Source organism: Austrofundulus limnaeus, unplaced genomic scaffold (genome assembly GCF_001266775.1).
Source record: "Austrofundulus limnaeus strain Quisiro unplaced genomic scaffold, Austrofundulus_limnaeus-1.0 Scaffold1, whole genome shotgun sequence".
In the NCBI taxonomy this organism is placed as follows: domain Eukaryota; kingdom Metazoa; phylum Chordata; class Actinopteri; order Cyprinodontiformes; family Rivulidae; genus Austrofundulus; species Austrofundulus limnaeus.
Window position 1 is genome coordinate 6302437 of NW_013952403.1, and position 14469 is coordinate 6316905.

General features: G+C 37.1%; 1 protein-coding gene across 1 annotated transcript in view; it reads left to right on the forward strand.

The window, feature by feature from the left end:
• dock2 (dedicator of cytokinesis 2) overlaps positions 1–14469 on the forward strand; it is a gene marked incomplete in the record, with an annotated part of 113498 nt that overhangs the window by 20058 nt on the left and 78971 nt on the right. The window contains 4 exon segments of the mRNA XM_014007241.1: positions 1015–1149; positions 4698–4806; positions 5543–5613; positions 8514–8620. Coding sequence (XP_013862695.1) covers positions 1015–1149; positions 4698–4806; positions 5543–5613; positions 8514–8620 — 422 coding nt within the window.

Below are 14469 nucleotides of genomic sequence, written 5' to 3' on the forward strand. Positions count from 1 at the left end.
TGTTTATCATCCAAAAATAGTTGGGGGCACAGGTCTCTGCTAATGTTTTGTACTATTTTGTGGGTCAAAAGCTGAAAGGTTTGGGAACCATTGCACTTTGGTTCCCAAAGTTGGGCTTGGGACCCAAATATGGGTCATGAAGCACCTTGGATAATCTCCAGAAACCAATTTAAACAGTAATAAAATGATTGCTGATGTAATCTTTTCCCTATAATTATTACAAAAGCACAAAATAAGTAAAAATAAGTATTTATATTTGTGTATAAGCTGTTGAGATTGTCAAAAAGCCCATGTTTTTAGGGTTATTAATGAAGTTCATGTACTCAGACCGATCACAGATCACAGATATTTGGGGTCACAACAAGTTTTTGCCATGGATATTTTGTGGGTCAGAAGACAAAAAGTTTGGGAACCACTGCTCTAGATGGTCTGTGCTCTTAGCATGTGCCTATACTGCCCATGCCATGGGCCAAACCTGTTCTAAAGACCTAATGTATCATATTTTAAATTAGTTAGACCTGTTTATAACTGTTGCAATCTGTATGTCTCATTTCTCAAAGTTGCAGTGTTCTGCTGAAGATTTATCTTTACTTTCCTATGGCATTTACAACATCATCAAATAAGTAGCATACGCCAACGAGAACTCAGAGGGAGAATTTATTTGTGCAACTAAATACCTGTCCATTTGTATGGACGTCATTACTTTTTTTTATACCAAGCATCAGAGTGCAAATAAAAATGTCTGAGTGTATGAAGCACTATTTGACTGTTATTCCAGAGCCATCGACCTACCTGTTTCTCTCATAGCTCRTTTGCTCTCACACCGCTGCACATTTCTTTCTGCTTTATGGAAGTGAAAAATGGAGTTGGTGATTAAGTTCCCAACCTGTGGAACATCTGGGAACAAATGAAAAATCTGTCTCAGTGGGTTTAATTTACTTGTCTTTTTTTCCTCCCTCTCCTCTCCATCTCTCTCCTCTTTTTTTCCTCTTTTCCTGTAACGATCTCACGTAGAAAGCTGATGTCGGTGTTGAAGAGATATCTGGATGTCTCCAGCCGAGGAGAACAGTGTGAGCCCATCCTCCGAACCCTCAAAGCCCTCGAGTATATCTTCAAGTTCATTGTTCGTTCCCGCATGCTCTACTCCCAGTAAGTAAAAAGARAAGTTTTGTCGACAGATCTTTATGATAATCACTTCAAATTTTGTTTATGCACTTTTAACAATAGAAATTATCGAAGGTGCGCCAAACCTGGTGACTCTGCGTTGTGAGAGTAATTGTGTTGACAGCTCTGGGAGAAGAGGCTGCTGATAACAGCACTAATGTTGCTAATAAGCATTGATGATGAAGTGTAGCAACCAAATGAAAGTTAATGTCTGGGCTGGACTGTTAAATTGCGCCAACAGCAAAGAAAAGCTCCAGCAGAGGAGACGCTCACTGTGCTGAGAACGCTCCCACTTTCACACCATGTGGTTAATGCAAAGATGACTGACGTGTTGCCTAATTTTAGCTGATGTGAATACATTTGCAGATATGAAAGGGAGAAAAAAGTAAGATTGTTTCTGAAATCTTGCTTGTTTATAAATGCAAGGTTGTGATAAATGAAGTTTTTACAAGATCTAAATCAACATTTATTAATAGCTTCCCTGCAACTCAGAAAGGATGGATGGTAAATTAGTCACTTGTGATCAAAATCTTCACTATAATAATAAAAAAATAACTTGCTAATTCCGCTTGACTCTAAAAAATCTTAAATGGTTGGGTTCCATTTAAAGACAGTTTAGAGTGTTATTTGCTTATCGGTGAGCTCACGTTTATTTACTGTTCAGGCATTTGTGTGAATTTCCGAGTAGTAAACTAAAAGTTTTTTCCGTGTTGTTGATACACTTGTAGATGCAGAAACAAACAGACAAATGTAGACAAGCTTATTCTTCTTTCCTRTGTCTTCTCTGTCCAAATTGCAGCATGAGCTCCCTGTATAGGGCTTTACTATTATCACCAACAAGCTAAGCAGTCATTAATAAATAAATAGGTGACCTTAAGTGTGTTTGAAGCTGTTTAAACAACTTTATGCTCATACCAAAAACATTAGGGATTGGCCTGTTTATTCCAAATRTATATGTGAGGCACGCTTTAGCTAATTTCTTCTCTGTTTTGTCCTTCATGTCATGSTTTAGTTCTTTAACTGATTCTGATTAGGTCATCACCTTCTCATTTCTTTGTTTTCCCTTGTTATTYTCTCCTTGTTCTTCAGGTTTTCAGCTTTATACTCACCATTTTAAACCTCTCTCACTCCATTTTATTATTCCCTGACGCTGAAACCAAAAGGCAATAATATGTTGGCCTATGTGTATGTGTGTGCTTATTTGTCTGTACTAAAATACCCCATGAACCACTGCAAAGATTTAAATAAAACTTTGGAAGTAAYCAATGGATGTACATCTACGGCTGATTAACTATTGGAGTCAGAGCAATTTAAAATAGTCACCAMAGCAAATCATCACWGCCCAACACAAAAASGGCTATAACTCAGTCMGTATAGTCAGTTTTACACACAGTTCAACACAAAGTCCAAGCACTAACACAACTTGCAAGAGTCTGAAGTATCTTATGAGAAAGGTTATTTTGAAAACAATTTTAAACAAATCTTTATATCATCAAAACAACACTGAAGTCACAGTTGTGTATACTTGATTTTCCTGCCTTTTYAGTACATGAAATAAGAACCATCCAAAGATCAGTAACATCTTTATCAATTTCAGACTTTTATTACTTTTTTAAAGAGTGCTGTAAAGAGTTCGCATTTATCTAAAGAACAAACAAAAACATCTTTAATGCTCGTTTTTATTAACTCATTGTTATGTTTTAATGGATTCAGGATAAGGCGTCTGATTGTTTCTCCATGACAGCTGAGGCTGTGGGCTATTTGTTTTTTCAGGTTGCCTCAGTTTGTTTGTCAAGAACTGAAGGGAAAGTCGAGACCATATTTCATATTTGASAAGTTTCTGAATAARTCACACTCATCTTTGGGCRCCGACTGTTGTCAACGACCTGCGCWTGARAACATCTATAAATTAKAACTTGTTGTTCCAGAGAAGCAACAWGTTATGTTTGAAGTGTCCCCGGAAATATACTGCACCTCTTTCCTGTCCATGTCCTTATTTTAAAAGTTGCTTGTCAAAGATGGCAGACCTGAATTATTTGCTGTGCMGGTTTTGGTTCATCTTGTGAATTAGACCAAAGTTGTCATCTGCAAGACACAACAACTTTTGTTAAGTGTATATGTGTTGAGTGAGAGAGCCAACTGTGATCACACTGACCCGGATACACCCGGATATCTCAACACACRCACTTAAACACAGATAGAGCCGGCGGATTAAACAGGACAATGCTTCTGTAATCATAACTATACTCTGCAAAGAGCCCAGCGATAATACCTCTGTGAGTTAGTGCTTAATCCCCACCCCCCCACACATGCTAAACTCACTGTGTGCCACACGCTAATCCATCCCTGCCGCACTCACCATTGTAATTAACAAATGTGCAGCGCACATAAAATGTGCGAGGAGCAAAGGGAGGGAGAGATGGATGAGACAAACATTTGCTAAGGTTGAAAGAAGGGGATTTTAATAGACGATAGTGGCGAGCGTGGGCGTTTAAATGCACTGTGACTAATAGCAGCTAAAGTAACRTATTTCTAAAGGTAATAATCGTTGTCTCACCAGTTGGTTTCTTATAAATTTTTAATTTTTACGGCATGATGTCTTCTAAACGTAACACTGTATTTGTTCATGTACTCCTGTAGGGGAGTTTAGTGCATCAGACTACACGTATGTGGAATCACCAGTGTATCATTACTCAGACAGTCAGACACTGATGGCCCATTTTCATGCAAACTCAAGACTTCAGGCATAATTTTAGCTTTATTTCTAGGTTACTCTGACTCACTGCTGAGACGTTTAGCTCTAGCTCAGGTGATTATAACGTCCAACCTGCATCCATTTTAAGTTTATAAATAAAAATATTAGTGTGTTAAAAGTAAGATCATGGATTAAAAGCCTTTGTGAAAACTGAATTTAAGACATTTCTCAAAAACAAGTATGACATGGACAAGTAAATTAAACATATGTCTCTGGTATTTATGGATCTAGGTATTGCCTTATATAATAAAACACAATGTTTATTTTTTAAAAGAAGACAGAACTTCAGTAAATACAGGTTTTAAWCAAATAAATTGACCCAAATTCTAATTATCGTGTCAGCCGATGATTTATGAATATCGTTTCAACACAAGATGAAAGTTCTGAAGTCATTTTWAAAAAATCTTAGGTTTGCTCACTGTGAACAGGACGTCACAGTGAGGAGAACAGCGAGAAGTGTAAATTTAACCTGAGTTATAATGTTTATTATACTGAATTAAAAGCTTTACATGAATTATTTATTTTACTTGGAAATCACGAGACACTTTCTAAGAGGCTCTTCTCTCCTGCGCTATTTGTCTTTCCTTCCACATCCACTGCCAATGATTATTCACCACACTTGTTGTTTGCTTTCATCATTTTTACCTCTTAAGACGGTTCACTCTCCACCCTCCTTCCTAATCATCTCACGTCTTGTATTCTGGCATTTTGTCTCGCCCTCTTCCTTTGTGTCAGTTTATCCTTTTGTATTTTCATACACTTTCTTCTTTTCTTGCAGACTCTATGAGGGGAAGGAGCAGGCAGAGTTTGAAGAGTCGCTGAGGCAGCTTTTTGAGTCCATCAACAACCTGATGAGATCAGACTTCACTACCACTCTGTTGAACAGGGTAATCCCCAGTGCACACCTCCAAACTGCTTTTCTCTAAAAAGCTCTTCTCTTTTCATATCTTTATTCATAGAACTTACCTGCCTTTGTTTTCTACATTTTTTTCTGATATTTTTATGCCAATTTTTTTCACTATAATATATCACCTGTCATTTTATCTACATGAAAACAAAGCAAAGAGGAAAACAAAAAGAACAAAACAGATTTCATAACAAAACTAAATTATTTAAAACTCTATTTTGGCCTTTTAGAGTCTATTAAAACTAAATTTTGTAAACCTGTTTCACATGTTCAGCTTAAATAACTTTATGTTGTGATACCTCTCATTGCATTGTACACTGGTGAAATCTGGTTGTTTTAGTCAGGATTACACTACAATGTGTTAATATTAGACTAAAATAAACTTTAAAATCCCCGTAAATGCCAACCTTTAATATTTTCACTTTCAAGTTTATTCATTTTTATTCCTATAAATTCCCATTATTTATAATGAATTATTTACGACTTTTAAAAATTTCTCTGAATTTTTCAACCCCTATATCCATATCCTATGATCTTCCTTTTATTCTCACACCAGTTCAAAAATAGTCATAAAACAGAGAAACATCTTAGGGGAAAACGAGATAGATCCTCACACATGAAGAAAACCTGTTTGATGACAAAGTCACCTTCCACATAGGTTTAAAGCGGCAAATTTAATGGTGTTTTTTTTTCCTTGTGTGGGCGCACGTCGGCAGGTCGCCGCTCTGAAGTACCTGCCAACAGTCTTGCACGATGTTGAGAAAGTATTTGACGCAAAACTCCTCAGGTAAGCTTATGCTCCACAAAATTACAAGCACAAACACACAACAAGTGCCTTATTTTTGGTGTCATTTGGGTGCACTGACAAAGCAAAGGTGAAGGAGCTCTCAGCACAAGTTCTTCTTTCTGCTTTTTTTGATGGCTGTGTTTTTCTGTCTTTACACACTCCACAGTAGTTAAACTCTACTGTTTTATCAGGTGATGAAAATCTCATCAAACTGACACAGAGACAAGGACAAACACTTACACCCTCTCTGCTGCTCGTCTCTGTGTGCCCCTGAGGAAAAAAAAAAGTCAAATTTCCACCAAAATCGTAAAACAAAAGCTGTTTGACTTCCCACTGTTTTATGACCAGACTCCTAAMGAACAAAGAAACATGGTCTGGCCCATTTAAACTTTCCTTGAACCAGAATCAAACATGATGCTTAAGTTTTGGTTCCAAATGCAAAGTTGGTTCTTTCACAACTATGAGTTTGCATTCCTTAATTTATATTCTAGTATTTGGAGAATCAAACAGCACAAAAAGTAAGGACATTTTTATGATTATTTATTTGTTGCAACAATTCTTCTTTGGAATAAATCTTATACCACTGGAAAGCCAGTTAATTTCCATTTTAAATGGTGACACATTTGTTAGGAACATGTGGAGCAGTAGAGCTRAGTATGTGGGTTGCACACATGATTGCCCCTAGCCAATTTGGTGGCCTAGGCAAAATTTCAGGAGACGCCCCATGTACAGTTTCACAAATCTCACAATTCACAAACACCATTTTACTTGAACCAAATCAACTAGTTTTGTCTTTGATATTTTTTTCATTTTTAGGAACCAGGTTGTTCAATTAAAAATGGTTAACATTRGAAATAATTTGACACAGAATACCAGTAGTCTACCTCATACCTGCCAATATTTACTGACAGCAGCGAGGAACAGCTGTTCATGCTAACATGCAGTTGTGGAGTGAAGCAGTTCTAGAGTTCTAGGGGGGTCCAGGGTATATTTAGCTTTTGGTCATCTTGAAAACCAGTTTGAAGCTCAGAGGAGATTGAACTTTTTCAGTCGTGGCTCCTAAGCTTTGGAACAATCTGCCCTCCATTATTAGACAGGTCTTATCACTTCCTGTTCGTAAATCTCTTAAAAAAACACACATTCTTACTGACTTTTAATCAACTGTGATTTATTTCCTGTATTTTATTGTTCTGTGCTTTTTGAATGTCTTTCTTATGCCTGCTTTAAATTATGTTGTTTGCTGTTTATATTGACTTTTTTGCCTTTTGTGTTCAGCACTTTAAGAACTTGTTTTGAAAATGTGCTTTTTAAATAAATTTGACTGGATTTGTTGATTTTTATTTTCCCGGAAAAATTTGTAAAATATCTACTTAAAAACTGTGCATTTTTCAGCCATTTGAAAAGCATTTGACTAAATTCTTGTGATTTATAAAACACCATAAAACTGGTATTTTAAGAAGGTAGAATACTGAAAACCAGACTTTCATCTCAAATTATTCTCAGATCATAACGGAAACTTCCATTATCATTATTTTAAAAGGATTCATCTAACCAAAAGACACTAACTGAGCTTTTCTCAGCTTGATAGATTCAATTTATAAACACTCCTATCTTCCTAATATTTATCTTTCTGTGACCTTTCAGTGAATTTCTGTGTCCATTTATGTGTTTAAATTATCTGCCAGCTCCTCCTCTCCTTTCAATAATTTCAACACCTGGCTCAGAGCCACACACACACACACACACACACACACACACACACACACACACACACACACACACACACACNACACACACACACACACACACACACACACACACACACACACACACAGATGCTAAGAGGCAAAGGTAAATGTCAGGGCACGTATTCTTAGATTCTGCCTTCTGTCATTCATTTCCCTTTTCTCTCTCCTTCACGCACAKTCACTCACCTTTTATTTAKTTTTTKACACACTTAAAAACCTATCTGAGCCATCTGAACTTAAAAGCAAGGTCCCCGCTGTATGTCTGATAAGGATTGCCCCGAGCACTTTCCACGGGTAAACCGTGTGATTTCCAATCCCAACAGGAGGTGGACATCAAAGTTTTCACATCTCCTTGCCTTTTAGTTTGATCTGTGGCGTGCATGATTCCTCTAAACATTTTCTTATTTGTGGATGTGTTTTTTTTTATTGTCTCCATCCTTTTGCGTGCCCATACAGGTTACAGCTTGACATTTTAGATTTTAATTAGATCCTGCTCAGATGATTAGTGGGGGCTAAGTCTGCACTGAACCTCTGTGCCTCACTGAGTCCTCGTGTCAGTTTGTGCACCAACCCTTTTAGTATGTTTTGGTTTTGGAGCAGAGGGTGTGCGTTTTATCATTCTGTGCTCTTAATGAAAATGATGGCCTGAGTGGGATAATATTTCAACAGAGAAAGTGAAACACAGGTGAAAATGAAGACAGAGTGTCCACTATGCTCTCTGCATTTAATCTTTTAAGTAGCACCGGGTCCTGCAACCATCCTGTTTAATTATTGTAAAATTTAATTTATGTTAGAGGATATGTCAAACCTATAACTTCATTAAAGTGTGGGTGCTCTAGCTCATTTGTTTTTATGCAGCATACACAGCTCAGCCACTGTTTCTGATTTGTGTTTTTACTGTTATACACTTGCTCATTTTAGTTGCTTTATGTTGTTTTAACCTCTAAAGTGAGACGTTTAAAGCTTCAGATTTCTTGCTTGTAAGGTTGCAAAAATCTTCCAAATTTAAGAACAGGATGCCAAATATCAATGACTGCTTAAATGTTTTGTTTAAATGCACTGCATATTTTATATTAGTATTATGTAATATAGTATAGCATTAGTACAATAGTATTATATTCGTCTTTATCCATGTTGTTTTATTTTCCTCAGTAAGTTGCTGCATGACTTTTATTCCTGCATCCCACCTGAGAAACTCCAGAAGCAGAAGGTAGCCTCCATGACTGAAATCGTCAGCAGCCAACTCTTTCAGAAACAAGGTGTGTCCTTCTTTTTAAATCCATTTTCACACTTCAGCCCTGAACACGAAAAGACTCTATGCAAATAACCACTTACAAATTTCCACAAGATCAAAACACCGTCAATGCATTCTGTGCAAAATGTCACAAAAGCCTGTTGAGCATTGATTCCTCCTCATAAAATTGTAGAGATTACATCAAAAAGTCTATTAAACACTGAGTAATTCCAAAATGACCATTCAGACAACTGACCTCACTTTGGTTTACGAGCGGTGAAAGTGCTCTTTGCTTTAATGGCTTCATCTTGGAAATACTTACAGTGAACTGCACTTTTCATTTTGGGGCAGCCTACTGAAACACTGTGAATAAAATCCTCAGCCAAATGGGCAAAAAAGACATAATAGCATCTGTAYGCTTAAAGCTCACACTGGCAAGACTGTTTTGAATTGGTTATATTTCAGAGCATGTAATAGTCCAGTCTGTAATCTTTCACTTAGCACTTCTTTATACTTACTTTTAATGTTTGTAGATTTTTTTGTTTGTTTTCACCAATTTCAATCATAGCAACAGAGTTTATTTTAAGCAGTTCATTAACTAGTATTAAATGTAATTAATTTAATTCAATAACAGTTTAATAAATTTTAACTGACTTCCGCTACAGTTTGGATTTATTTTTGAGTTTACTGTTTATTAGCTGTTTATGATGTACAGCTGGGCTAAATTCACCTACAATCACATTGCAATCAGTGCAATACACCCCAGTTAAATACTTTCGTATTACAATCAGTCTGAGTAGTGCTATTACATACTTCTTCCACTGATGGTAAAAAGCTGCTCTACATAACTCTTGCTAAAAATAACTAATATTGGAGTTAAAACAGTGTTGACATCAAAATAAATTTGCATTAGAACATGGTACCGTTTTTATATTCCTAGTCTAGATTTAATTTGTGCATCGAGGTAAGTAAGTTAATGTTGCAGCAGATGTTGAGGTAAACAGTGAAACTTGACTGATTAATGTCACAAGTGGCTCATGGTCAGAAAGTCATTGACTTTAAGGGGATTTTGTTTCCCTCTTTGTAAACTACTTTTTATAGATTTTGCACTGTTGCCACACATTTTAACAACGAGTCCGCATCGGGGATCACACACTCCCCTTGATCTCATTTCAGTTCTAATTTGTCCGTTTTAATTTGCTCATGGTGAGTTGATAAATGGTTGTTTCCCCTGCAGAGGTGATAGATTAGAGTGATCAAGTGTTGTGATGCTGAGTGTGTACACAATAAACCGGGCCATAATCTGACTTCTGCAGCAGACTGTAAAATGGTTGGGGACTAAATCTGGTTGGAAACAAAAATTGGTCTGGATGGAGCTGGGTAGGAAACATGCATGGCTGAATCGATTTACATCAAGGTCTTCGCTGCAGGTGTGCAGGAAAGCAAATAAATATATWTATAAATAAAATTGCTCGTACACCACCTGTAAATACAATGCATAGCTTAGTTTCAAAGAAGCAAATGAACTCCATATCTCACTATGAGCGTATGAATCTGATAGTGTGTGCAGTGGTGCTTGTTAAACGAGTGTGAGCACTGCCTTGAGGGCTGTTTTTTTTTGGCAAGTTAGTTGCTGCTATAGCCAAATTGCTGAGAATCTAAGTTCAGGATATAGTTCTTTGTATTGATTTTGGCTCAGATGATCGATTCCCCTGGAGTTTGGCCCTGTGGCTTGCTATAAAATTGCTCCCAATTACACTTTGTCACCAGGAATAGAGGGTGAAAGAAAAGAGAGCCATAGAAGAAAAAAACATCCACTTAGCCAAATGTTTACATATTAATTTTGGATGACAAAATTGAAAACTCAGAGGGTAAGGTTTGGTGAGAGTTGGATGACAAAGGCATGAGATGGAAAAAAAAGTCTGATTCGAATAGAGAGCAAGAAATAGAACACAGTTGAAGAGGATTGTAGATTGTCATTTCCAGAGGAAGGATTGCTTTGTGAATGAGAAGAAAGAAAAACATTTGCGAGTTAGAGTGACACGTCAGGTTTTTCCATTAAACACCTCACACACGATTGGAGTTTAAGAACCAATCCTCAAATCTGCAGCTGCTGGTCAGCAACACTTGAGTTTCTTTCTTTTTTTTTAACTTTCCTGCATTCTCAGACTTGATGCTTTTATCCCCCCCCCTCGTATCCATTTGTTCATTCCATCTCAAGTACATACAGTGCAAAATGAGGGCTGACACTCTAATTGAGATGCATTTTTTTGTATTGCAATGCTAATCAGTGGGCTTGTATGCTGAGGAAACCTTCGTTTAGCAGGCTGAATGGATGCGGCAGAGCTGAATTACATATTTATAATAGTTAATGGCCCTGGTGTCCTATCACTGCACTGTAATACATATTTAATATCCCTACCTGTCTGTCTAACTGACTGTGCCAAGCGCACTCTTCAGGGAAAAATGTCAAGCCTCTGACACTGCTCCTGACGCAGACACAGATGGATGATGGAAGGGGAATGTTGTGTTGCTTGTTCAGATTTGATAGAGTGAAATGAGCACTCTTGAGAATGATCATTTAGTTTAAATGAACTGACTTTAATTCATGTACTCATTAGAATTGGTAGAATAAAAAAACATAAACGACATGCATATTCATTTGGATTGTTAAACGATCATGTGTTCAGTGTTTAAACATTATAATTTTGCATTTCAAGCTGCAGCTCTAAATCTCTTGAATGCATAACGAGCAGAATAAATGTTTTTTTTTTTTGCTCTTCAATGCATTGTTGTTTACTGTAAACTATTTTGGGAGCTTAGTTTTGCAGAAACACAAATTCAAGTCTGGAAAGACTAAAATCTTGAGGTAATGAACTCATTTGCAAAACAAATATGTAAATAATTGCGTGGAGTTTGGTGTAACCTCTTGATTCTACAAGTCTAAATTCAGTCAAACTTTTCTTCCTTTTTTTTTCTAATTCTTAATTTAATTTTAAATCATTTGTGTCCAACTTCCTAGTGTTTTTAGTCCCCTTGCTTGGCTTTCTCGCGCACTTACTGTATGGGCAATGTTTGAGGAGATTTGGACTTTTATTTCCCCATTACTCAGAAATGCTCGTCGGACTTATTCAGCAAACGCTCCTGGGATTAAAGGTCTTGGCAAGCACAACGTGTATCCACACACACAAACACACACAATGTCCACATGCTCTCACTGGCACTCATGCATTGAAAGACATGTGCATCCTGTCATATGGGTTAATCTGGTTTTGAGACTAAATTAAATTCACAAGGCGCATTATGGCTCAATTTAGGCAAATTATTATTCAATCAGGCAGCCACTGTGACAGATTGAGAGCATCAACTCTGATAAAAAGGGGAAAATGAATGAGATCAGGACAAATAAGAACAGACCTAAGGATGAGTCAGTCATTTTTATTTTATTTTTTACCCTTCTATTTCCTCAAAGCGAGTCAAATTGAGTCCTTTTAGTCTGGATGTTCTCAGCAAGATTTCCATCTCCCCTTTTGAAATTCCTATCAGTCTCGTAGTAAATGTAACAAAGTTTAAAACAAATCCTTCATGATATTGTTAATGCTCCTTTAAAGCTAAATGTTAGTCAGCTGTTAAAATAACCCACACTGCAAAAAAATGACAAAGCTGTACCTACTTCTTAAYGTTATGTCAATTAAAATAAATGGGAGTGATCTCATTACTTGAATTGCTTTTGTTTACTGCCCCACATCAAGTAGAACTGCGAACATTGTTCACACCGATGTGYGTTTCTTGATGTGATTACTTAACAGAGGTTTGCCAGTGCTCGATGAATACTGATGAGTAATGTACTGTAGAGTTATTTTGGTCAGGATTTAATCAGTGCTGAGTGATCACAGTTGTCCCTACATTCTCAACCAATCAACATTATTGATATGTCACGATAGACTACGGGTAYAATGACACTCAAGTAGTTCAAATTYATTAGGCTTCTGAAAAACATTTTGAGGAAACCCCTAAAAAGTACAAACACAAAATAAATCTCATATTTCTCGTGATTGGGCGTTGTGATGTGGAAAATATAAAATGGTCGGGCTAAAGCTAAACAAGTGCATGTGTGCACCACATAAGACTTTGTAATTATTTTGATGCATTTTGGGCCATATACTCAGTGCAGTAGCCTGAGTTGTAATTTCAAATGTGTCAGCTTTACTGCTGCAGTCAGCGTGTGAGGATACATGTGCGTGCAACAAGTTTCTTGCTGGTCAGTGAGCACCCTGTGCCTCATGGTGTATCTGTAGTTTTAAAACAGGTTAGGTGTGTATATGTGAATCATAAAAAAATAGGATGGTAATATGACTGTCCCCTTAGGCTGTCTCAAAGTACTTCTCTTCTTTCCTCTAATGCATTTTTCTGCCTCAGATTATTGCTTTTTTCCCAGTTCTCCAGTTCTCTTTTCTTCTTTTCATACCTCCTCCCATGATTCTTGTAAAATACAACTTGTGCTGTGCTACGTTCCGTTAGCATATACATCATATTTACAGCTTTCTGCCATGTGGTTCTGCAATGCTCCCATCAAAAGTGAYGACCAAAGCCAGAGAATCATCAATGGAAACGAGGTCCAAGCAGCTGAAATGACTGTTGAGGTGCTTTGAAAGCACAGGAACCATCTGGTGCCGGAGATGTTTTTAAAAGGTTGTTGTTCAGACTGACCCAGAATAGCCACACTCATTGTGGAGCTTTGGCTTGATAGCTTTAGAAGGTTAATGAGAGCAAAAGAGGTAGTGGCTGTCATTCAATCTCTGTAGAGAATGCAGTTTGGGAGGTTGTGAATAGACGAAACGAGGGATGGATGAGACTAATGGAGTAAAGTGAAAGGAGTTTAATCATTTTGGGGAATGCCTCTGCCTTACACCCTCCTTCCATCTCATTTATATTCTGATGTCTGTTCCTGTGGGGTGATTTCGGTGGAAACTAAATGCAGACAAGGACAGCAGAGCGGGACACGATATGGTTACCACTCATTTATCCGGTACAGATGTGCAAAAGTGGTAACCGTTAAGTAGAGATGGGAGCATCATGTCAGATCAYCTAGTTGTTGGTAGTTGTTTCAGCACCGCTATGGGAAACTAATTATACAGGTTCCAGCATCACAGAATTTCTAGGAGTGCTTGAAACCAAATTTTTGAGATACTTGGTCATTGTACAACAGCATAACAACAGTTAGAGAGGATGAAGAAGAGATAATGAAATAGAGTATAAATGGAATTTTAGAGCTTAAGCTCAAGTTCCTACCTTATTTTCTAATCTGAATACAAAGCGGGATTTAAAAACAAAGATCAGATACAGGTTTAACTAAAGAATACAGCTTTGTGACATATTACTATCTGGTTAAGGTACACTGAGGATAAATCTGCTCATCAGTCAAAGCATCGACCTGTTAGTTCCTTTGCATTCATCCAGCATTGGTCTGCTCTGGTTAAATTGATCAAAACGTTGGAACAACGGATGACACCAAGAAAGTAATTGGCTGGTCCATTTAGAAAGTCCATGGGAGATGAAGCAGAGGAGAAAGGCAGAAATGAAAGGTGGCAATTAGTGGGTGACTCATAGATGGTGACTAAGGCAGGTGGAACAGAGAGAATTAATACTGTTCAAACAAAAGGAACAAATGAATGAACAAATAAAAGAATAACAAGGAACCAACCACTGAACATCCTCATCACTAATTCCGTCATTTTTTGTTTTTAACTTTCTGACAAACAAGAAAAAATTGACACAAAAATAATTGGGAACTCCTTGATGTAACTTTAAATACTAAATAAAGAAGAAGAAGAAAAAAAACACAAAATCATGGTAAACAAACTGCCAAACCAT